This window comes from Simochromis diagramma, unplaced genomic scaffold (genome assembly GCF_900408965.1).
Source record: "Simochromis diagramma unplaced genomic scaffold, fSimDia1.1 OVJJ01000753.1, whole genome shotgun sequence".
In the NCBI taxonomy this organism is placed as follows: domain Eukaryota; kingdom Metazoa; phylum Chordata; class Actinopteri; order Cichliformes; family Cichlidae; genus Simochromis; species Simochromis diagramma.
Window position 1 is genome coordinate 15,156,307 of NW_024387523.1, and position 24,933 is coordinate 15,181,239.

Here is a 24,933-nt window from a genome sequence, read left to right on the forward strand (position 1 = left end):
AAATCCAGAGGCAGCACGGAGAGGACAGCAGAGGTGGACTGAGTGTTCAGAGAAATCACAACAGGCAGAAGTTTAGGAGAAAATGAGTGACACTAAGCAGAGACACATAAACACATGCTCGTTTGTGCTTCCGCTCGCTCCTTCCATCTGGGTGCACTGACGCCAAGTTTCTCACTTACTCATCGATTCACTAAAGAGTCAGCAGTTGTGGGCAAAGCCATCTTTTGCAACCAAAGGACAGTCACCAAACAATCTACCACTGGAGTGAGCACAGTGTTGTGCAGTCCACACCTAGTGGCTTCTATTTTTAAAACAAAAAGCCACTTATAATGCATACTATCACAAGTTATGTATTGAAAAGAAGGTTGCTATACTGTAAGGCATGGGTGACATAGGTCATTAATAAACAACTGCAGAAATTCAAATTAAAAGTCACTTTGTTGTTGTTGTTTTTTACGTGGAATGCAAAGATTTCTCTTTTAACCCCGGAGAAACCATGGGGTCAAATTTGACCCCATGGTTTCTCCAGGGTTAAAAATCATGCAGACGTCAAAGCCCGGTGAAGGTGTGGATTGTAAAACATGCAGGTTATTCATGTTACAGACAAAGGAACTACATGTTTTGAAGGCAAAGTGGGAGTTGCCTTTTGTTCTGTCTCCCTTGCCTCACCTTACCTCCACCTCTGTTGGGGTTAAAAGGGTTTTTCCTTCCCACAGTCGCCACATGCTTTTTTGGGGGAGGGTGTGGAGGGATGATGTGATTGTTGTAGAGCATGGCCTGGAGGCCTTATGTTTGACAGCTTTCATGTTTGACAGCTATTCACAGCTTTTTCCTGCAAAAAGAAGACCTTCACCATAGCCAATAATACTACACCAAAGGAAATAAGTATTAGATAAACAAATAAATTACAGAGATTTAATGGTTTTTCCTGTTTTTGTTTGTTTGTTTTTGTAAAAGAATTCTCTCAGTTGACACAAATCATCAATTTTACAATTGCAGGACAGTCTCCACAGTGAGCTAACAGAATTTTGTTTTATATAATTTTACACATTTATTTCTTACAATTGAAGCCCAGAGCAGCATTTCTTTCTCATGTAGAAAACCGTTATTTTTTACATTACACCTCCTTTTATGTATTAAAGTACCTCAAACTTCTTTATACTTATAGAAAGGGGAGCTACACTGCTCTGGCCTACTTAAGATCATGTATGTGCCTCACAATAAAGCGCTTTGAGGTGACAGTTGTTGTGATTTGGCGCTGTGTAAATAAAGCTTAACTGAACTAAAATAAAATGATAACATACTACACGTACACCCCAATGTTTAACTCTCACCTTGACTCTTCATTCGGTGTTTGAGGCGTATGTGTACGTCAACCTGGAGTATGTCAACCCCGCCCCGATTTTATCCTCGATTGCGATTGGCTGAGATGGACGTCGGTCACTCCTTTCCCCCCCAGCGGCCCCTCCTCACCCGCGACACTCTGGCAGTAAAACGAGGCTGCTGGCTGCTCGCTACTACCGGGAGAAGATGCACTAGCTTTCCCCACGGAAACGTAAGCATGTCTTTTTGAATTATTATTATTATTTTCGCTTTCTCTCGAGTGAATTTATTCGTGGTTTTTCTGTAGTTGTTTAGCTTCCGCTGGCATTAAGCGCTGGACAGCGTTCTCGTGGCGGCTGTCGGTGAGTGTTTCGGCGCTCAAGTTAAAAGTATCGCTTTCGATAGAATTATTAATGGACACCTCCAGACATCAGGTTCTTAATAGACGTGTAAGGATCGACTTATAGCGGGTATTTTTATAGGGGCGGGGGGTGTTTCGAGCGCATGGAATATGTTGGTAATTTTTGTTTACCCTGACAACTTTGTGTTGCTGTGTTGGCAGCAGGAGCCGAGCATTGCCTTTTTGTGCACTTAGACGGGACACCTGTGGTTCCCACTTCCCATAGAGTCCTGTCCTCATGAATGCATGCTTCGTGTAACCAATCCGCACTGGCTGCTTCTCTGACATCAGTGTCATCAAAATATGTATTTATTCATTTACTTTATTCAGCTTGATTATATCCGATATTTACATTGTAGTGAAGCTGAGATTTAATCCATGGTTTAATAAAACCTTTTATTTATTTGATAACTTTAATTGAACCAACACTGGATATTACACATACTTTTCAAAAAAACAAAAAACAACACCCCCCCCCCAAACCCGCCATAAACCTCTTTTTCATATTAAAAATAACCTGGCCAAATAACCTGGCAATTATTTAATAATGAAAATAATTGTTGTTTACTCACCATAATTCTTGACCCTCTTTCGTTTTTACTGTAAAACAACTAGACCATGCACCATCTAGCCCAGACAAGATGATTTTAAGCACGAGTGACGATGGCTGAGCCATTCACAGTTTGGCTGTGGGTACACACTGCCAGTCCAACATTCAAGCTAATGTAAACACAACCACAGCCCTGAAGGTTTTTGTTAACATGTCTAACATCAGGGTTGGGCTGATGTTTTTTGATGTTGATCTGTTGTTTCACATGAATTTTGTGCTTGCTGAATATTCAATGGTAGCACCATTGAATATACATGAAATACTGAAATTGATAAAAATTGTTGATTCAGTTTTTTTTTAAATAATACTTTATGCTTTATATTGTAAGTTAAAGACCCTACAACATTAGAAACAAACCCCAACAATCAGACAACCCCCTATGAGCAAGCACTTGGTGACAGCGTTGGAAAAACTCCCCTTTAACAGGAATAATCCTCCAGCAGAACCAGGTTTAGGGAGGGACAGCCTGCTGTGATGGGTTGGGGGTGAGAGGAAGAGGGAACTACATATTTTGATTGTTGTTGTAACATAATAGATTAATGGTAATGGTACATGTAATTTTATCTTGCTGATAAAATAAAAAAATATCTGTCAACAAGGCTAATATATCAGCCAGTACCGATATGTGATCATTGGTTATTGTTCAAGTTGTTATTTTAAGCATCGATATCGACCCACATTTAGAGAGTATATGAACAGAAAAACCTCTAAATGATTTACTTTCAGTGGCTGTTTGGCAAAACTGTTGGGCAGATGACTCTTATTTGAAAAGTTCATCATTTATCAGATTCATGAATGTTTTCAAAGCAGTTTATTAGCACAAATGCCAGCTTTTCTAACTTAAGGTTAGTTGGGCAAAACACAGCATTTAAAAGTGGCACCCTGTTCGTTGGGGAATTTGGGATGTTTCTGGCGTTTAGAGATCTAATCTGTTAATCTCAGAAATAGCCGGCTGGTTAATGCATAAAAATAGTAATTCCTCAGGCCCTAGGCAGAGTATTAGCAGCAAGAGAGTGTCCATAAATGCGGCAATCTGTTTTCAAACCCATTTGTTGGCATGCGTCTGCCTTGGTGAAGTGCCCTTGTGCAAGATATTAATTTCCCACTACAAGTGATTCTGTTCCAGTCTGCTCTCCTGGCACAGGATCTCAGGCCAGAGGATTATTGCTCTAAGGGAGTCGGTTTTAAGTCTGTCAATCAGCTGATTCCTGTCCAGTTAAAATGTTAGGTTTTTTTTGTCCCTGCTGCAACATTTTGGGTGCAAACATCCAGCCAGGCCTACTTGACTCGCTGAGTTATCTCTGTGTCCCTTTCTCCTTTCTGCAACACCCACTTTAAAGCTGGTAAATACAGAAGACTCTTGTTAGACTAACACACCAAGTGGTTGGTCTGAGAATAGCCCACCTGTGGTTATATGAAGTTAAAGGATCTTATGTCTTACTTCCATGCCAGCCAGCTGGTCAGCACAGAGACTAGTGTGAAATCTTTTTCTGCTTTTAACACCACATGTTCTATAAATAGTTTGGTGTTTTATGTCCCTCAGATTTTTCATAAAGAATCAACAAACTTTATTCTTGGCTTTGCCTCTTTTTTTTGTATCCATAGCAACCAGTGATTGAAGCAGCAACACAAAGTGTCTCTTGTCTCAGCAGGAAGCAGACAGAGAGACATCTTTTGTGATGTAGCCTTTATAAATACACTGGTCAGGAATCTAAGTGCATGCTGTTTAGCTGCACATGAGAAATAATCAGTGACTGCTGAGTGACATATTGGGGCTGCTATGTGTATCTTTGATCACTCGCTCATACCCACATGTGTTTTTTGTTTTTTCTCTAACGGCACAAAGAAAATGGGCACTGTATTTCTTTCAGTGCTATCAGTCATGCACACTTGATGTCAAAGGTCAGATAAACTGTGCTGCTGCCACCATCTGATCACACCGTGTGCTGTCACACATGGGTTTATTTTTGTCACAAAATTTGGGGTATTGATGTCTGAAATGGCTAGATGAAACCTGCAAAAAGTGAAAATCTTTCTGTTTGCTAATAACAGGATCATGCACTGCTTCAACCCAGTAATTCTGACCAGTAATTCATCATTGCTTTGTTAGTCAGTCAGGTAAAAATGGGGAGCAGATATGAAAATGATGTGGACTGTTGGGTTTTTTGCAGTCCTGTTGTTGCAAGAATTTGTGGTTGAAAGCAGATGGATTGGCTGGTAAGTCATGGTCTGTGTGTTTGCCATGCCAGAACTGGAAACTCCAGCCTTACAATTTCTCAGGCTTCAGCCTGAAACCAGAGAGCAATCACTGTGTTGCCTGTAGTCATGTTCAAATTAAAAGAGAGGACATTCCTGTGGTCTTCATATTATGGCTGTAAAAGCATACTTGGAATTGTTCAGGAATACTTTGAATGAACACAAGCGTTGTAATCTTGTGGACATCTGGTGAGTCTTGAATGGGAAAAGCATAGGCTGCATATCAAAGATGAACGTAGCTTTCGGGTCTGAAAAATCAAGCCGATGGAGATGTCTTAAACTTGGATTTTATTTAATGTCCATTAGGAGGCGAATCTTCTGGTTTCAGAAAGAAGTCTTATTCTGTAAAAGTGTATATGACCCTCAGCTCTCCTGAGCTATGCACTGGAAAGTTCAACATACCCACAGGGGTCTTCCCATTATCTGAATTCAATTACCAGGTCATGGTCATTTGCTAAATTCAAAGTGTACTGGCAGCAGAGTTGCCAAGGAAAGGAATTTGAAAGTATGCAATGGGGAAAAATATGAACACATTAAACACAATACAAATTGAAAGCAACACAGCGGTATGTGAGAGGAAGAGTGCTGCAGTGTTACAAAATGTTTGCGGTTTAAAAAAATATTTTTTAGCCTATTTGAAGTCAAGAAAGACAGAATAAATGATAACTCTTTAAGTTGTAATCAGGCCTTTAAACTGTGATCTTTGTAAGCACGTTCTTACTCAGTTTATGGTCTCAGTCATTAGTTTCAGGTTGTATTGAATGCACCATTCACCTTCTGTAATGTCTGTCCCCCATTAGAGTATAAAAAGGATGATGAGTCCTCTCCCTCAGTGCCCTCTGCAGGTTTCATAATAAGACTTCACTAATCAGTGGGTAACTTGACCTTGACTGCATCTATCTTTTATGTAAAGTCTGTGAAAATGGCTACAAGAAGAATAATCCGCTCTTGTATTTACACGTCTGACTTTTGTCTGTTGAATCTGTGTGTGTGTGTGCTCAACTAAAAGCTGCTTTAAAGTCCAGTCTTGAAGTTTAGGGGATAAACTGTTGTCATTCTGGGCCTTGTAGGTACTTTTTACTGAAGTGCAGTGTGCAGAAAATCCACAATATGACAAACGAAGAACATATCAGAGTTATATTCATTTATTGTTGTTAGCCCAAGCAGCTCTTGCGCTGCTCAGTGTCTAGAGTCTAAACACATTTTCCATTGGCGTTTGTTTCATCTCTTCACAAAATGACAAATTCTTACCCACACTTGAGGGGGAAAAAAGAGCCACTTTTACATCTCCTTTAAACCTTTTATTCCCCCATTAAACCCTTGTGACTCAGCAGCGTTGGCCCTTACCATGAGAATGACCCGTTTCCATCTTGTGAGATCACTTACAAGGTGTTGGGCCATTAATGATTGACTCACATTACATAAGACCGAAGGTAAAACCCCAGCACTTCTAATCTTACAGTGCAGAGGCCTTGGTGAGATACAGTCCTACGGTAATCAGTCAGCTGAGCTAAGTAGAGCACCCGGTGGGGTGTTCAGGGACTCGTCTCATAGAAGCCAGAAAGGCCTCCGTAGCTGATAAACAAATGCACAGCTTTTGCATGCTGTGGTTTTGCTCTGAGAAATGTGAGTTTCTGCTGACATATATGAAAGGAAAACAAAATGACAGGAATGGGAGGGAGGCAATGTTAACCATGTTTGTTGAAGTGGTACTTGATACTTCTTCATTCATAATCGCCACATATTTTGCATGTAGCTTTTCAGTGAGCCTCAGATGTTGTAAACTTACTGTTGAGGCCCTGAGCTCCTACATTATATGTAAATGCAATGTTGTATGATTGCATTAATCTTTTGTTGTTTACACTACATACAGGTGTATTTACATCGCTGTGGTATGTTGTTGAGCTGTGCAGTAAATTCATAACATATTTCTGTGAAGCTTCTAATGCAGCTCAAGATGCCAGACATGTCGCAGCCTGAAAATTGCAAACAGAACAGCTTGATGAGCTAAACTGAGCTCCCTGAGTTTATAATCTGAGGGCTGCTCAGATATGTTGTCTGACCCTTTAGCCTGTGCAGTAGCTGTGAAGTAAGTGGGCCGTCCATGTGCTTCATTCTGCTTTTAGCCGTGTTTACTGTCGCTAGCCTTGTGTTTTGGTGTGCCGGGGGTATCGAAGCGCGGTGCGGTGCGCATTCTTTCCTGTTGATGACTCACGTCCTGAGCATGGGACTGACTGCAAGCAAGGGGAACCACAGACTACATACACGCTCATAAACCACCAGAGCTTTCTCAGTTTGCAGCTAGCAGCAAATCCAAACAATTACACCCATTTGCATACATTCGGTCACACGCAAACCTCAGAGGCATTCCCTTTCCTCTCACATGCACAGTGTACTTCCACAGAAAGAGAGGGCTGTGCAAAAAGGGAGTGCCATTAACGCACAGATACAAGCACAGCAAGGTTGGAGCATGCCATTTGAGGTGAGGAGACGAATGAATGTTGCATCACATGGAGCGTTGGTGTGTACATTTAAGGCATCAGGAAAAACTCCTCAAACCTGTCATGCAAAACTAGGTCTCCTTTTTATTTATTTTGTTTTACAATTACTAGATTGGAGACATAGTAGCTGTGAAAAATATTCAGTCACCAGTCCAAATCCTTGAATTCAGGTCTTCCAATCATGTCCTTTCCCACGGGTGTATAAAATCAAGCACCGAGGCACGCAGACTGCTTCTACAAATATTTGTGAAAGAGCGGGTCACTCTCGGGAGCTCATTCCAGCGTGGTACCGTGATAGGATGCCACTTGCGAAATTTCCACACTACTAAATATTCCACAGCCAACTTTTAGTGCAAGGTCCAGAAAGATATGGATGAGCGAGTTTCTTGTGGAAGAACTTGCCTGGCCTGGACTTGATTGACCTCAACCTGATAGAACACCTTTGGAATGAAACTGCGAGCCAGGCCTTCTCATACAACATCATAAATGCGCTTCTGGAAGAATACTCTGAAATACCCATAAACGCTCCAACATCTTGGAAAGCCTTCCCAGAAGAGCTGAAGCTGTTATAGCTGCAAAGGATGAGCTGACATAATATTAAACCCTGTAGATTAAGAATGGGATGTCACAAGCGAGTGAAGGCAGATGAGGGAGTAGTTTTGTGTCATTGACACATTTATTTATACTCTTACCTTCCCTTGAAGCCAACTTCACATGGGTACGCCTTGGAAACAATGGGTATGTCAGGCTTCTGTGCTCACAGCTACTGCTGTGTGCCACAAATGAGTTTATTAAGGATATCCACTCTCAGTGACATCATACAGAACCAAGAGAAAAACCTCCTAAAATTTAGGGTTTAGAGCAGTTTAAACAAATGTTTGGCTGAAACTGATGTCATACACTATACAGGATACTTAGACCTGTTGGCCAACAGTGTTTGGGGGTACTGTAATCACATTACATTTTCAGTAACGCAGTAATGTAACACATTAATTACATTACAGTTACAATTATGCTATTACTTGTGTCAGTTCTTCAGTTGTCCAGGCGGATAGAAAGAAAAAAAAAAAAACATCAATCAAACAATCTTGTTTTTCTTCCTGTGCACTTGTGCTACAAGCAGCTGACTTCAGTTTGTATGCGGGAGGAGGAAAACAGTGGAGCGGTACTGTAAAGCTGTTGAGGAGTGGAGATGTGGACATTACTTTTATTTTTACTGCACAAAAGGACGAGAGGCTGATGGTAAAGTGGAAACTGCGTCCATGACAAAAAAGACTGCATTGTACTGCTAACACTGCTTCAGCTTTTATCTTTGTGCTGTTGACTTTTGTTCAAAACTAAAAGAGAGCTCATGTGTGTGTCCACCTTAGGATAGGTTAGAGTTTGTGTTGGCGTGTGAGACTGTATCCTATAGGCTTATATTGTTTACAGGTGCTGGTGTGTTTCAGGGCATTTTTACAGACTAATAAGAAAATAATTTCTCTGTGATGAGCAATTAGATAATGTGCTGTAGGGCTGCACGATATTAGGAAAGCCTGCGATGCGCGATAACTGTGATCAATATCGCGATAACGATATGACTTGCGATAAAATAAATAAGAAAAAAAAACAAAAAACCAAATACATAATTTCCGTTTTACTGCAACAGTTTTATTTAAAGAAAGCTGCTGTATTAGCAGTGTAACAACAAAGTGCACTTTAACATAACTTAAATTATACTGCAAATTATCTCAATGCAGTTGTTCATTCAGTTGTTCACTCACCAAGTAGTTATGATGCAAGTTGAAACTGGAGAGGAAACTTTACTGTAGTACTTGCGTAGTTTTCAGCTTGGCTCAGTTCAAACATGACGGTCTTGCGGCATGTTTCGTACATTTGTGGAATGGCGACATGGGAAAAGTAGTTTCGTGAGGGGGTGCGGTATCTCTGGTCCACTTTATGTATCAGACTGGTGAAGCCCTCTCTGCTAACTGTATTTATAGGCATCATGTCTTTGTCAAAAAATGTGTAATGGCCTCTGTTATTTCTTTGTACTGCTTCAACGTTTTCTCATAAGGAGTTCCACTTGAAAAACTCTGATACAGCGACGGCTGTTGGACTGCTGTGCTCTTTGTCTTAACATTAGCAACCTTTGTTTGGCTAGCCCCGTCTTTCTGGAACTCTTCAAACAGTTCTCTGTGGTTGTATTGAAGATGATGGTGGAGATTAGTCATGTTTCCTCTGGTGGTTGCCACGGGTGTTCGGCAAGTTTTGCAGAGTACCTGTGTTTGGAGAACGTCGTCTTTATCAAATCCAAAGTACCTCCAAATAAGCGAGGTACTATTTTTATTTTTTTTATTTTTTTTTATTTTTTTTTTAATTTATTAATTTATTTTTTTTAGGCACGAGTTCATAGTCAGTAGCGTTCTCGTCATGCGTCTCGCTCTCAGCCTTTACAACTCTGACTCGTTGCTGCAGCGTTGTTCGCTCCCAACCTGCGTAGGAGGCGGGCCTCTAATCCATTTGATTGGTTAATGCCGTGAAGGGCTCTATTTGACTGGTCAAATGTGTAAAGGGGTTTCTTTGATTGGTAAATTCTTTAAAGCACGTGTGTAAACATTTCAAGGTATCCAATTATTGCAGTTTACGCCGTCTTTTGCGATGGGCCCATCGCACAGGCTGATATCGCGATGACAATAAATTTTCGATTTATTGTGCAGGCCTAATGTACTGCATTACTTTTAAGACGTAATGCGTGACTTTTATTGAGTAATGACCCCAACACTGCTGGTCAGTATTGAAATCATAACACTATGTGATACACGTGACTTTGAAACACCTGCCTGAACTATTCATATGTTCCATGGATTGCTATCCTTATCATTATGGGCTCATCTTATCTTTTTTAATGGAAAACCAGTTTGACATTAACAGTGTTTAAGAGGAGAACATGGAAAGCGATGTACCTCTGTTCTCATGATTACCTGCTCATTTTACACACTTCTTTAACAGTGGGCTTTGGTTATAACACTTGTGTTCTACTTTGACTCATTTATATTTGACTTTGTATGTGTAAAGCTCATTGTGTCTGATTCCATGTGAATTCATTCATATTGAGCTCATGGAAATGACTGTATTTGGATATTTATGGCTAGCTTCCTTTAAACACAGCTACTTTGGACTTTAGGAATTTCAGAGTCAGACAGACGCACAGTGAGTCAGTGATTCTTCTGTTTTTATCTCGTCCTGATTATGGATGCTGCGTGCTGCTGTTGTGTTTAAAATAAACCTGTGTTGCTCTCACATGTTGTTTTTTTTAAACCTACCTTCTCCGTTCTCTGCAGTGCTGGATGTTGCAGTGGCCTTCAAAGGTCAGCGTGATGCTCCTGGCTGCTCGTCTGTGATCTCTGTTGCCACGGTTTCCAGAGATACAAGACAGCGGTAGGTGGAGGATTAGTCGAGGCGCAAAAAGATGACATCAACGTCACCCACTCACAGTGACAGCAGCGGCTCCTCTAAACATGACGGCAGCCAGGTGTGTGTAACATCTGTATGTGTTACTATTGTGTGATGTTTAATTTGTTAAATTCTAATAACATCACGCACTGTGGTGCCCATCAGGCTATAAAACGTGAGAAATTATTAATGTGTTTCTGTGTGTCCATTGTCTCACTGTCAAACAGTTGAAAGTGATTCAGTTATTCATGGTTGTTCACTGTGACCAAATTTTAATTGTTCCTACAAATGCGTGCGACATTCGTCAGGCGGAACAATAACTGCAGCCATAGTGTTTCTGCTGTGATAGTGAAATGTATACACACAACACAGTCATTCACTGTCTGTCTCATGCTTCGTTGCCCTGTCGTCCTGCAGGATAACTGGGAGATTGTGGAAGGGCTCAGGGGGGTTCCTGCCAGCATGCAGGAGCCTGAGAAGCAGGGAGGCTTCCTGCTCAAGAGAAGGAAGTGGCCCATGAAGGGCTGGCATAAGGTGAGGGCCTCTGCTGGCTTCTTAACGCATCAGACTGCAGCACTGCTTGTTGTTACAGGAGACTCTTAAACCATTCTGATACTGCTGTTGATCCTTTATTTAAGAGTCTTAGACTAAAAATGTTATTTGTAGTGCAGCGTTTTACGTAATCTTTCTATGATGCATACCAGTATGATGCTAGCGCTAGTATCCTGATTTGTTGTCTGTACCTCAGGCTGTTTCCACATTTCCTCCTCCTCCACTTTTTTAGCTCTCTGTATTTCCTCCTTTCCATTCTTTTGACTCCCAGCTGATTACACTGTAAACCTGACTCATCCCCCTCCCCTTCTCTCAGTGAGTGTAATCATACTTGGAAACTTTTTCCTTGCGACATGATGGAACAGCCCCTTTAACAGAGCATAGTTTACCTGATAAAGAGGCCTTGAGCTCTGTCAGCGCACTCTTTTATTTAGCTTTCTCATTTGTAAAATACAGCGTTCCCATAAACTGCTTATGTCAATATATGATGATTATCTTTAATCATTTGGGTCACTTATCTCACTTCAGTAATAAAATTTAAATGTCAGGTTCAAGAGAATTGAAAGGGACTGTTGTGCAAATCTACACAGTCTGCATTGTGTTTAATGGTTTATATACGCAGTAATTAATAGACCATGGCACGTCTGTAAATAAATACAAATTCATTTATCTTCTTCCAACATAGAGATACTTTTTGTTGGAGAAAGGCATCATGAGATATGCAAAGCGGGAAAGCGATGTAAGTATTGTTTTATGATTCCATCTGTCTCTCTTCTGTATATACAAACTTATGCACACGTTAAATGCCAATTGAAATGTGTTTTGTTTTTTTTGTTTTTTATTGATTGATTGATTGATTTATTGCACAGATTAGTAAGGGGAAACTGCATGGCTGCATAGACGTTGGTCTCTCTGTAATGTCAATCAAGAAAAAAGCCATGTGCATTGATCTGGATACGGAAGACAACATCTACCACCTAAAGGTAACTCTTGAGACATTTAGTTACATTCCCCGTTATTTTTCTTACTGCTGTTTGAGATGTATCCTCACTAGCAAGGGCCTCAACCTCGGCAGGTCTTCTCTTTGATTTCGTTTGTGTGTTTCATAGAAAGACATCCGCAGGAGCTTTGGTTCTTCAAGTTTGCTTCAAGCTAATTTGACTTTGTGGCTTCCAGGTGAAGTCGCCGGAGCTGTTTGAGCAGTGGGTGTCAAAGCTGCGTCATCACCGTCTGTTTCGGCAGAATGAAATAAGCATGTATCCCCACGAGAAGCATCTCTTCCACCCCCATGCGACATCCTCTCCCTCTCTTAATGAATCACTTAGGAAAGTAAGTTGCCCCAGTCCTCTTGTGTAAGGAAAAAAAAACATCCTTGGGGATGTGTTGTGCAAATTGTGTATCATCCTTTGTCATTCATCTCAAATAGAGGGCGACTCTTACCAAGCAGGCGTCAATCCACCAGTCTAAGATAAACTCCTGGCTCCACTCCTCAGACGACATGGACAAGTGCTGCAAAGGTCGGTTTCTGTCTTCTTTCTTATTTCTTACCTATCACATGTCTTGGTGCAGTTAATCTTTTATTTCTGTGCCTACAACTTTGATCTAATAATACCTTCTCTTTTTTTTTCTTTTTCAGACTTGGAGGACTGTGAGTCGTATCTGCTGGAACTGAACCTGCTGCTGAAGAGCATGGAGGTCCTGCACCGCACATACTCAGCTCCAGTCATCAGTGGACTACAAGTGAGCACAGGCACTCGGATTAAGCTGCCATTAGTGGTTCTTTATAATAATCAATGTGTTTCCCATATAATTAAAGTCAATAACACAAAAGCAACTTAGTTACCATGCTGGTGGGGAACATAGACAGGAAGCGGTGGGTCTAAGTTGTTAGTAGCCACTGAAGTTTCACAGTAAAAGTTGGTGTTTGCCTACAGGTGGATAAATAACATATTAAAAAATGCTTATTTTTATTGCTAAATGTATTTACAAAGTTTATGTTTGGGAAATGTAGTTAAAGCTGTTTGCTGTAGTGTCCACCTGCTTTTCAAAGAGATTAATAAGACAAACTGTTATGTTAATAATACAATAATACAGGTTTTCCACCAGAAATGTTAGAGCTGATAGTTGGCAAGGGTGTGGAGGAGGATACAGTAAATTCATTGCATTGTCTTTTTAAAAAAAAAAAAAAACTGCAGAGGGTCACATTAGGCAAGATGGGATGCTGGGATGGGAAAACACTGGTGGAAACCCTGATCTTGGAATTCTTCTAAGAACTAAGTTATGTTGTTACAACCTCAAAATATGTCTGTGGTGCCACAGGCAGCTACTTATGAGATCCCCAAAAAGGAGAAGAGGCCGAGGAGGTGGCGGTCCAAAAACAATGGCAAAGACACAAAAGCCACGCTACAGGTTCACGCCCTGCTTCTTATTTTTTTCCTCTGCTGCTTATGCTTTGATATAGTTCAGTCATTAAATGGTGGGAAAGAAGGGAATGTAATGTCTCACTTTTGTCTGTATTTGACTGCCAGGTTCCAAGCTGTATCTCCTCCCAGCCCCAGTCCCAGTCCTATCGCCTTCATGCCTCCAATCCAAATCTCTCCACCGCTGAGTCAAACACCCAAGAAGTCTGTCCTGAATCCCCAGAATCACCTGCAGATGCTTCACATCTGCAAAAGGACTTCTGCCAACTAGCCAACAGCAGTGAGTCCTTTCCTGGTTTACTGTAGATTTAAAAATATGCTTTTTTTGTGTGTTCACTGCCATACGATAAAATTGTTTCCATGACAACTCAGTATCTGCTGTGTCCCTGCTTATTTTCCCGTCTCTGACATTTGCCTTTCTCCAGTCCACGTCAAACTGAAGTCAGCATTTAGTTCCCTGGTGGTAGAGAGAGACAGGCTGAGACACACTATTGACCTGCAGCCCACCCAGCCTGCGCATGTTGTCGGTCTAAAGACCGCCTATGCCTCAGTGAGTGACACCGGGTCAAATTCTATGGTTCTGTGGAATTACACCACAAATACTCACAATACCTGACAAGTGGTCTGATTTTACTCACCTGGTGTCTTTTTATCCAATTCAGGATTCTGTAGATGCCCCACAGTCCTTGGTGCACCAGGTCTCCAGTGAGAGCAAAGGATCAGAGTCCTTAACGGAGTTCTTTGACGCTCAGGAGTACCTCCTGTCCTCTTCTTCTTCTGAGAACGAGGTCAGACATCATCTGCAAGATCAACTGCATCTCCATGTTCAAAACGCAATAAATGATCAGCTGATTCATTCCAACGTCGTTCCCACACAAAAAGTTTGGCATGTCCAAAATGTTAGTTAGTTAGTTTTTGTTGAATATTTAGCCACGTTTAACATAATCGGACACCATTATAACCATTTATATATGACAGAGAAATCGTAGGTCTGCTTTTGTTCCATAACACACACATTATGGAAATGACTTGAAAAACACACACAGCCTAAACAGTTTCTGTGTAGAGATATAAAAAATAATTATAGTGTAAAACTAAAAAAAAAAAACAAAAAAAATCAGCAACACTGTTTTCGTTACATGGTTGGTTTTTCTAAAACTTAAAGTCAGGGTAGAGGGAGGTGTAGAAGTGTAGATTTCTCTCAACCAGTTGAATGAATTCTCAAAGACAATTCTGCTAATGGGATTAAAAAAAATGACTGCCTAACTGAGCTTTACTAACATGTCACTCCTAAAATGTTCTCCTCTATCCCGATGATGCAGAGGCTTTCTAGATCTGTGTGCTTTTGTCCTTTGATTCAGTATCCTGCTGGCTCACTGACCTTTCATCATTGATTTCCTATCTCAAGGTGTCTGACGATGACTCGTATATCAGTGATGTCAGTGACAGTGTTTCCGTGGATACCTACAGCAACGCTGGGGGGAGTGAGAGGCACAACTCCGGTAAGTAATAAGGCAACAAGCTGTGCATCTGTGAGAAGTCATCGTGACACCCACTGTGTATGAAAAGCTGAATCCTAATCTGAAATTTGTAGTTCAAATCATCGTCATAATGTAGTGAGGAGGAGAGGAGAGAGGTACAACAGTGAGGGTCTACAGCCATCTGTACAACACGGTGGAGGCCCTGTCGTGGTTTAGGGACTAATTTTGAGCCCAGAAGTGCTGGCGATGTAATAACATCTGCAAAAATTATACTGTGTAAATAAGGCAAGGACCTCTAGGAACATTTTCCGTGACGTAACAGCATCAAATAAATTATTGATGCCTAGTAACAGTAAGGTTTCATACTGATATTTTATTGATATGGATACTGACATTTGTTATGCTTTGAAAATGTGACTTATGTTGCATTCGTGTGGACAATTTTCAGTACATCCTTAACCAGTTTGGAGCTAATACAATCACTAAGTATCAGTGAAATAAATCTTTGGCTCCAAAAATGTGGTGAAAATCGGCACAGACTCCCAGACATGTTTACAAACTCAGTGCAGCGTTGTTTAATGCAGTGTGTGACCGGCATGAAAGCTGTGGTTTTTAATCTTTTCACAAACAGAAGGAACGACATTCCTGCAATCAAATCATTCAGTCCCAAATGCAGTTTTCCATTTTTATTAGTTTCCCCATTTGCACCAAACTCAGCCTTGTCGGTCGTCTTCTTGGTGTCCTCCACAAGTTCGTGTATACACTTGGAATCTGCATACATAATCATATTAACATATACACAAAACAAAAAAACACTCCTCCCATGCAAACATCAGTGTTCACTTATGTCTTTTAAAGCCATGCATATTAATCTGTCTCTTACGACATCGTATTTCTTCTGTAGTGAGCAGCGTGGTGACGCTGGCTCGTCGACGCTCCACTCTGCCCTCTCCCTGTCCCGCCAACAGCGTGAGCCTGTGGAACATCCTGAGAAACAACATAGGCAAGGACTTGTCCAAGGTGGCCATGCCCGTGCACCTCAATGAGCCACTCAACACTCTGCAGAAGCTGTGTGAGGAGCTGGAGTACAGTGAACTCCTGGACACTGCTAATCAGACTCAAGACCCCTACCAGCGCATGGTGAGTGGGAAATATTTTACATGTGGACTACAAACCGGCACATGCAAAACATTCAAATTAGCATGCTCTAATTTTCCTGAGACACTTTTGAAAGTCATATTCACAGAGTTATTTTTACAAGAGTTTGAGGTTCAGATCCTCTGACAGGCATATTAATAACACACCTAGCAGACATAGGCTCTGTGCTCTTCCTCAGGAAGCTAATGTGATGTTTGTTTTGTATAATGTGTACTTTTTCTGGAGCCATCAATAAATATTTAATTACAAGGAAGTCACTCACATAAAACATAAAACGATACAAACTGTGGTGTATTATCTTTAACACAAATTCATATTTAAAATAGGGTCATGTATGAATGCACACACACACAGAGTTTGCCTCTGTTAGTTTCTTCTCTGACAAATTCCTATACACAGTTTTATCTTCATAGTCTGGGATGTGAATTTTTTGCAGAAACCAATTACAGGCTCATTCCATGGAAGATAGTGAGTGCTTCCTGCCTGAGCCCACCCTGCTCTCAGCTTTTTGTTTTTTTTCTTTTGTAGTGAAACAATGAATTTGAATTTGACCTTCATACTATGAAAATTATTGGACTTTCAGGCCCTCAAGTATGTAAAGGTCGGCTGAAATTTGACAACTTCTGCTTTATCTTGTTTCATTAAAACTACAACCAAATCAGGTCTTGTATCAGAGTGCAATGTAAAAAGGAGAGCAGCTACCCATCCCATACAGGGATATGACCCATGCAAATTTCTCAAAACTCACCTTTGAAGTTGGTTGTAGGTACAAAGATGTTCTGACGGGAAACAAAAATATTATTTTACTTCTTAGTGTGGGTTTGAAATTGATTGAGCTCCAGTGTATGAGGGGGCTCGAGCTTTCCCCGTGGCTGACTCTGAGGGTGTTTTTGACATATTTATTTTTTGAATAGAATGACAGAGTAGGAACATCTTACTGTTCTTGTTTGGAACCAAGTGTCATTCACTGAGCCATCCCTTTCTTCCTTCCTTGTGCAGGTGTATGTTGCTACATTTGCAATATCTTCATATGCATCCACCTACTACCGAGCAGGAAGCAAACCCTTTAACCCCGTCCTGGGAGAGACGTACGAGTGCGACAGGCCTGATAAGGGCTTCAGGTTTATAGCTGAGCAGGTAGAAGTCACAAAGTTTACACATTCTCTTCAGACTGCACACAGCTGCTTTGTCATCTCTAAGTTAATGCAACTGTCAAATTATTTGTGACAACTTCATTAGATTCTGTTTACAAAAAAAAAAAGCCACTTTCTTTATGACTCTTTTCACAAAACTAGCCTAGTAGTAGCAACAAATGTAGGGCAGTGAAATGGTGCCCTGCGGTGATCTGATGCTTTATTGGTTGTATAGCTAGCAAAGAATTAACTTTCAACTTACAGACCCAACCTTTTCATAAAGGACCTCATTATTGTTTTCTTTTTCTCCCCACTTTCCAGGTGAGTCATCACCCGCCTGTGTCAGCATGTCATGCTGATTCAAAGAACTTCACCTTTTGGCAAGGTGAGCCCCACAGGGATTATTTGGAATAAACACCCCACATCCACCCTCTTGTCTGCCTGGGCTTCTTGCAGATTACACCAGAGCTCCCACACCTTGTTCCTGTGTGTTTGCTGCATGCTGTAGATTTTACATGTAGCAGAAACTAGTGTCTTAGCCGATCTAAATAGCCTCATTTGACCATCATTTTGTACCTTCCTATCGTGTGATGATAATTAACTGCTTAGCATCATTGTACTCTATAAAATGACTCTATTGATTATACTAATATAGCTTGTGGAAGCTCTGATGCATTCTGGCGCGTTGTTAAAAAATAACTGAGCAGCCTTGGGTAGTCAGAGAAGCTACAGATTGTTCCCTTAATGCTCTATTGTTCTCTCCAGATGTTCGATGGAAAAATAAATTCTGGGGAAAATCCATGGAAATTGTTCCCATGGGAACCACCCGTGTCACGCTACCTGCGTAGGTTCTTTACTTTTTTCTATTTTGTTGTGGATGTGTATTGAGTGCAAGCTAAACGGTGCATTGTGTGTATATGTGTGTGTTTTCTGCAGGTTTGGGGACCATTATGAATGGAACAAGGTGACATCCTGCATCCATAACATCCTGAGTGGCCAGCGTTGGATCGAACACTACGGAGAGATGGCGATCAAAAACATCAACAGCAATGTCTGCCAGTGCAAAATTACATTTGTTAAGGTTAGTACACAAAGATGCTGTGTGTAAGCCACCATTATTAGAGTAAACTTCCCCCCCCTTACTGTTTGTAATATTATTTTGCTAAATACATGTGATTCTCTGTCATGCTGTTGTTATTAGTAATTTTAACATGTGATTTTTTTTTTTTTTTTAATAAGCTCCCTTATCATCTGAGCAGGCTCGTAAAAATGATCCACGCTTGTTATAAAATTACTGCTCATTCAAATGTCCATTTCTTGCACATAAAGCCATAACAGCAGTAGTAAGCCAAATTCCTTCAACGCTAGAAGCTTAAACAGCACCATCTACTGGACAAATAAGAAGCTGACCTGTAAAAAAAATAAATGTCAGAAAAAGTAACAATGCTGCAGTTTCTTTTAAATTTAAGAGGATTCGTTTAGGATTTAGTGCATAGTTTGTATGATACAAATAATGCCTGCTTTTGTATGGTGTAATGTATATGTATCGTGTCCTTCTTTTTAAAAAAAAAAAAAAAAAAAAAAAAAATTTCCTTTTTAGGCAAGAACATGGAGCTCTACAGTGAATGAGATAGAGGGTGTGGTTACAGATTCAGATGGAAAAGTGGTGCACTCCATATTTGGAAAATGGAACGAAGCAGTGTTTCAAGGGAAGCCGCCGTCTGCCACGTGTATCTGGAGAGCAAGTAAGTGAGGAGTCGCTGGAAGTGTCGGTCACACTGTCTTGCACCGCTTCAGTCAAAGCGCACAACTGACCTGAACATGATATTAGAGCTGCTTGTTTTTATGTCTGTCTGTGTTTAGATCCAATGCCAGTGGACCAAGAACAGTACTACGGCTTCACCCAGTTTGCGGTGGAGTTAAATGAGCTGGACCCTGCTTTAAGACCTCTGCTGCCCCCATCGGACACACGCTTCAGGCCGGACCAGAGGTTGCCACTCTTTGTCTCTCATTCCTGTGTACACACTGTAACATTGAGAATCTCAGTTTGTTTTCTTAGTCCTGATTACAATAAACAACAAAAACAGATGGTCTTATACAATAGATAGATTCAAAGCTGTAAAATCTGACCATTTGGTTCCATGAGCTTCTGGGCCAAGTCTGGCTTTGCCCATGTGGTGTGAAGCAGCACAAGGCAGAGGTATGAACATAACCATAGCAACAGCTATACTAGTCTAGATCCAGAAAGATGAAGAGTATTGTGTATGTCCTTGCTTGTAGAGAGAGATTGTCCTTTAAACATAGACTGTATATAGAACATGAAATCATCCATTAATTACCGAGGCGTCATCTTCAGGTCTCACGTTGACTATTTTGGCTGTCAACAACTTGGTGTTTTGAAAATAGATGTGATGCACTATATTGCCAAAGGTATTCACTCACCCATCACCAAGCACAGTACAAATCATCAGATAGAGTAACTGGACTCTAGAGCAGTGGAGACGTGATCTCTGCATTGACGAATCATACTTCTGTCTCTGACAGTCTGATGGATGAGTCTAGGTCTGGTGGTTGCCTGGAGAAACTGTACTTGTCTGACTGCATTGTGTCAAGTTTGGTGGAGGGGGGCTTATGGTATGGGGGTTGTTTTTCGGGCATTGAGCTCAGCCCCTCATTTCCAGTCAAAGGAACTCTTAATGCTTCAGCATACCAAGATATTCTGGACAATTTCATGCTGCCAACTTTGTGGGAACAGTTTGTTTATGACCCCTTCTTGTTCCAACATGACTGCACACCAGTGCACAAACCAAGTTCATAAAGACGGTGATGAGCGAGTTTGGTGTGGAAGAACTTGACTGGACGGTACAGTGCTGACCTCAACTCGATAGAACACCTGTAGGATGAATTAGAGCAGAGACGGTGCTTCCAACGTCTGGGCTCACAAATGCGCTTTTGTAAGAATTCCCATAAACACTCCCAAACCTTGTAGAAAGCCTTCCCAGAAGAGTTGAACCTGTTATAGCTGCAAAGGGTGGGCCAGCATTAAATTAAACCCTGCGGATTAAGAAGTTCATATGTTCATACATCGGTGTGTGTGGTTTTGGATCTGAGAGTTAACTCAGATGAGTTCAGTATGTCAGGATCACCTCAGCTGGCCTCCACTGTTTGATAAATATATCTTGTTGAATTCTCAGAGACTATGTTATTTATTCTTAACCTAGCTGTAGCTGTTATACGTTGGTGGGTCAAGTTTGAGCCACTTAAAAGTGATACACAAATTTTTTTAAAGGAATTATTCCTCTCTTCCTTCACTGCCCTCTGGTATTTTTGTGTGCCTTTAATATCTCATACCAACATATTGTAGGTATGGTTACCAGCATGTGGCTGACATTTTCTCCAACATTTGTTTGATTGTGTTAAGCTAATTTTTGCCACGATTACTAGTGTCTGGAGTTGGCTATCGTGTGTACTCCTGCACATATTTCTTCCTGCCTATCCTCTGGTGTCTATTTATTTCAGCTTCCCATCTTGTTTTTATCTGGACTGTATTGTTCAAATTTAACTGAGAATGTACATTAAGTTTTGCATATTTAGTATTGTATACAATAGGTTTTGAAGAAGTTTGTGTTAAGGAGTTTCTGTTTACTTTATCCTCCTTTTTGACTCTTACCATAATCAACAAAAACAACAACATATTGTATTCTCTAAGATTGGAAACCAGAGATCTTGAATATAAACACATTAGCAGATTGTTCACAGACAAATGAGTCCGAGAAACGTTTTCTTCTATATAGATTTGCCCCCTGCTGGCCATTACAAAGAATGCACATTGCCTTTTAAAAATGCATTTGCTTTACTTTTCAGACCAGGAAGTTGTGTTCATCTTTATGTACAGTCTAATATTTTAAATGTATAGTAAGTTTTTTTTTTTTTTTAATTACTTGTTCAAAAGATATATTCCTACTGTCCTAGAATAGTTGAATAACTCTATAAGTATAATATCTCTATAAGAAGGGACATGTTTCAGTGAGTCAACATAAATACATAAATGAAAAGAAAAATCTTTGTTCTTTCATTTAAATTTGAGTAACTAGAAAATGTTTTATTAACATGAATCCAGCAGCTTTACAAAGTTGTGTAACAGCTATCCAGTGATTAACTACCAACGTTATGTTATTAAGTGATATCATTCAGAAGTTAATATTGTTACAGCGGCATCAAGTCACTTCCGAAACTGCCCGAAAGCTGGAGTTTTTCTTTTCTGTGGAGGTTGGGAATGGCACTGACAGACAGCAGGAACAAATCTGCACTGATCCCCACCCTGACTGCGTTTCTGTATATTTATTCCAGGCTGCTGGAGGAGGGGAATGTAGATGGAGCTGAGGAGCAGAAGCAGAGAATAGAGCAGCTCCAGAGGGAGAGGAGGAAAGTGCTGCAGGACAACAACATGACACACCAGCCACGCTTTTTCAAGTATGCTCTTTTCCTTGTCTGTAAGGTCTTTGTGTGCGGTGTTTGTGTGTATTTATTTGTTTGTGTTGGTTGTTTGGTTGTTTGGTTGGTTGGTTGTTTTTTTTCCAACATAATCCTGGGCTTGTTGTAACTCAAAGTACAGATGAGGGTAAAATTATTAGCTCCTGTATGAAATTTAAAGTTTTTATCATAATGTTCCTTTTAGCAGAGCAAATGATTTTCAACATGCATTTCTAAATGCACTAGTTTTCTGTTTGCACCCAATAAAATAATTATTTCAGGAAAAAACAAAAAATACAAGGGTCAAAATGATCAATCCCCTGAAAAACTGAACTTTTTATTAAGCTATAGCACAAACAAAGCTTAGAGCATTTCAGAGTTAACCTAATTTTGATTTTGACTTTATCTTTCAGCCTACACACAGAATAAAAACTTCAGTAAGTGTTTGAGCTGTCACTTGAGAAAGCATCAAGTCAAAAACAAAAGAAATCAGTTTAGACTTTAAAGAATTGTTGATGCTCACAAAGCAAAGTAATCGCAGTGTTTCCAAGTGTCAAGAACTGTAGTGAGAAGTATCAAGAAAATCAAATGGAGCCACAAAGTACAGAACTAACCTGGCAAAGGTAGAAAGCAAAAGACTCAAACTAGTGAGAGATCTAAAGAGCCTGGAACTGCCAAGACACTAATGAATGATTTAATCAAGTTGGGAAATGTAGTCTCAAGGAAGACAATCGCTAGAATCCTGCCAAATCCTGGCCAAAGAAACTGTTTATATTTGGAGAACATAGGGAGAGGTGTACAGCCCAAAGAACGGTGTCCCCACAGTGAAACACGTTGGTGTGAATATTATACTGCGGGACGCTTCTGGAACTGAGAATCTCATCAAGGTGGAAGGAATCATGAAGAAGATAATGTGAAGATAATGAAAGAAAACCTCAGCGGCACAATTATGTCTGAGTCGTCACTTTGTCTTCCAACACAACAATGACCCAAAACATGGGTTGCTCCCGGTGAAGACGTACCTCCAGAAGACCAAAGTGAATGTCATTAACAGACCGAAGCCCTGAAAATCTGTGGGGTGATTTGAGACCAAGGTCTGTGCCAGAAGACCATCAAATCTGGAGGCGCTTAAAGGTTTGCCAAAGGAAAAATGGGCTGATGATGCTCAGGAGACGTGAGTGAAACTAGCTGAAAACTACAAGAAATTACTGCAGGCTGTTATCCAGCAAAAGGATACACTGTTACTATAACTAACTAAAAAATGTTTTTTGTGTGCAAAGTAACGTAATGTAAGCATCCAAATAAAACCAGGATGTTTGGAGAAATGCTTTATAATATTTGGGAAATGTTCACAGGGGAGCTCATTTTTCTGTCTTCATCTGTAGTTCCTATTTGTAATTTTGTGGTGCGTCGTTCAGTATCTGTCAGTCATACTAATTCATGATCATTTGTGTTTTGCTGACAGGAAGTCTAAGGATGACACTTGGGTGAGCAACAACACGTACTGGGACCTGCGCAGAGATCCCGGATTCAGCAAAATGGACTTTCCTGTGCTGTGGTGAACTTTGGATTTAACCAAACGTCTGCAGTCGACTTATTATTAAGAGGGAAGTATGAAACTGAACTGAGGGCAGACTCAAAGTGTCCTGACCTGCCTGTGTAATGTTCCATGTCAGTGTAACCTGGATCCACACTTCCTGCTTCCTCTTTTAGAACTGAGCACAACCTATAGAACTTTTATTGGTGTGTTTTGGTTTTTTATATTCTTTTTTTTTTCCAATGGTTCTTCCTAGGCTTTCACTCCTGTAACTGTAATTTACATGTAAGCGTAGACTAAAGGTGCATATCTGTATGTTTCACTGTATCTCTGCTTTTACCAAAGTGCCTTTTTATTGCAGTGCTGCATTCAAGGAGCTGCTGTAGCAGTTTTGCACTTTTATTCAGACTAAAAATGTTTTAATGATGTCAGTATGATTCTTAGCTGGAGAGAAAATGATGGTCAGGGGCTGATGGGAACTTGTGCAGATGGTTTTTTTTTTTTTTATCTTGCTCATGTACTCCATCGAGTTAACATCGTGACTCGAAGAATTTCTTATTATTCCAGCTGATGCCCGATTAGAGATTCTTGTGATAAACAGGAGTCAGTATGCTGCCTTGTTATAATCAATCCTGTCATGGGATCGTGTGCACAATTTTTCATTGAGGAAATGGCAATGACACTCCATGTTGAAAGAAGATTAACTCTACAAGGGATGGACAAGTAATGGTGTCTCACTGGTTCTTGTTTGCCTCACTACCAGTCTCTTCAAATGGTCATCAAAAAAATGCCCCCTCATTGAAATAAACTTGGCACATAAAGTAAAGAAGCGTGTGTTTGGTTGATTATTTCTTTGTTGCAACAAATGCTTCTTGGCAATAAATCTTACACAGTGGGAGAGTCTGTTTATTTCCACTTAAATTTGTAAGGAAAATGCATGAGCAGCAGAGTTGAGTACGTGAATTACACCCACGAAATAAAGTCTGAAGAAACAAGACATGCTGACAATTTAATATTTATATATTTGATAAACAGGGGGCTTATTAGCATGCGGAAGAATCGTACACAGCCACAACAGCCTACGACCTCCTCCTGCTGGTCAGCAGCTTGGTCACACACTGCATTGGGCTTGAGGCAGGCCATGTTATCCTCTCTATCCCCACATTCTGGAGGGGAAGTAGTCTCTGATAAGCCCCGCACTGTATTGGTAGGGTTTTCATCTTCAAGGAAAAAGTTCAGTCCCAGAATGTGAAAGTATTAGATTACCACTGGTTGCAGAATCTCATGTCAATATGTCTCTGCATTTTGATTGCCTCCAATGATGACCAGCTTGTTTTTCACGTGAAGGAGATCCCTCCCCACAGCAAAAGTTGGTATCTCATCGATGCAGCAATCAACATAGCGTTCCCTGCATCTTCTCTACGCTTTGACAGTGTTGGGAAGGTTACTTTTAAAATGTATTCCATTACAGAATACAGAATACATGCCCCAAAATATATTCTGTAACGTATTCCGTTACGTTACTCAATGACAGTAACGTATTCTGAATACTTTGGATTACTTAATATATTATCATGCTTTTTACAACAACGTGAATGTACTATTGCCGTGTGATTTATTACTATTACTGAAGGTTCGCGACTCCGAACTGTAG

The 24,933-nt window shown here is 40.5% G+C and overlaps 1 protein-coding gene across 2 annotated transcripts; it reads left to right on the top strand.

The window, feature by feature from the left end:
* Window positions 1-1,432: 1,432 nt before the first annotated feature.
* On the top strand, window positions 1,433-24,105 carry LOC120726771 (oxysterol-binding protein-related protein 3-like). 2 transcript variants are annotated; one of them, XM_040020696.1, is made up of 22 exons: window positions 1,433-1,555; window positions 10,414-10,604; window positions 10,943-11,059; window positions 11,763-11,816; window positions 11,947-12,060; window positions 12,254-12,406; window positions 12,504-12,594; window positions 12,714-12,817; window positions 13,397-13,486; window positions 13,606-13,777; window positions 13,923-14,047; window positions 14,160-14,285; window positions 14,906-14,999; window positions 15,883-16,118; window positions 17,136-17,273; window positions 17,591-17,654; window positions 18,035-18,113; window positions 18,206-18,350; window positions 18,870-19,014; window positions 19,133-19,259; window positions 21,620-21,742; window positions 23,208-24,105. In XM_040020696.1, the coding sequence occupies exons 2-22, from the start codon at window positions 10,542-10,544 to the stop codon at window positions 23,302-23,304; spliced, it is 2,457 nt and encodes an 818-aa protein (XP_039876630.1). In that variant the 5' UTR covers window positions 1,433-1,555; window positions 10,414-10,541; the 3' UTR covers window positions 23,305-24,105. The 2 variants fall into 2 exon arrangements, with proteins under 2 accessions (XP_039876630.1, XP_039876631.1); XM_040020697.1 differs by lacking the exon at window positions 13,397-13,486.
* The last annotated feature ends 828 nt before the right edge of the window (window positions 24,106-24,933 follow it).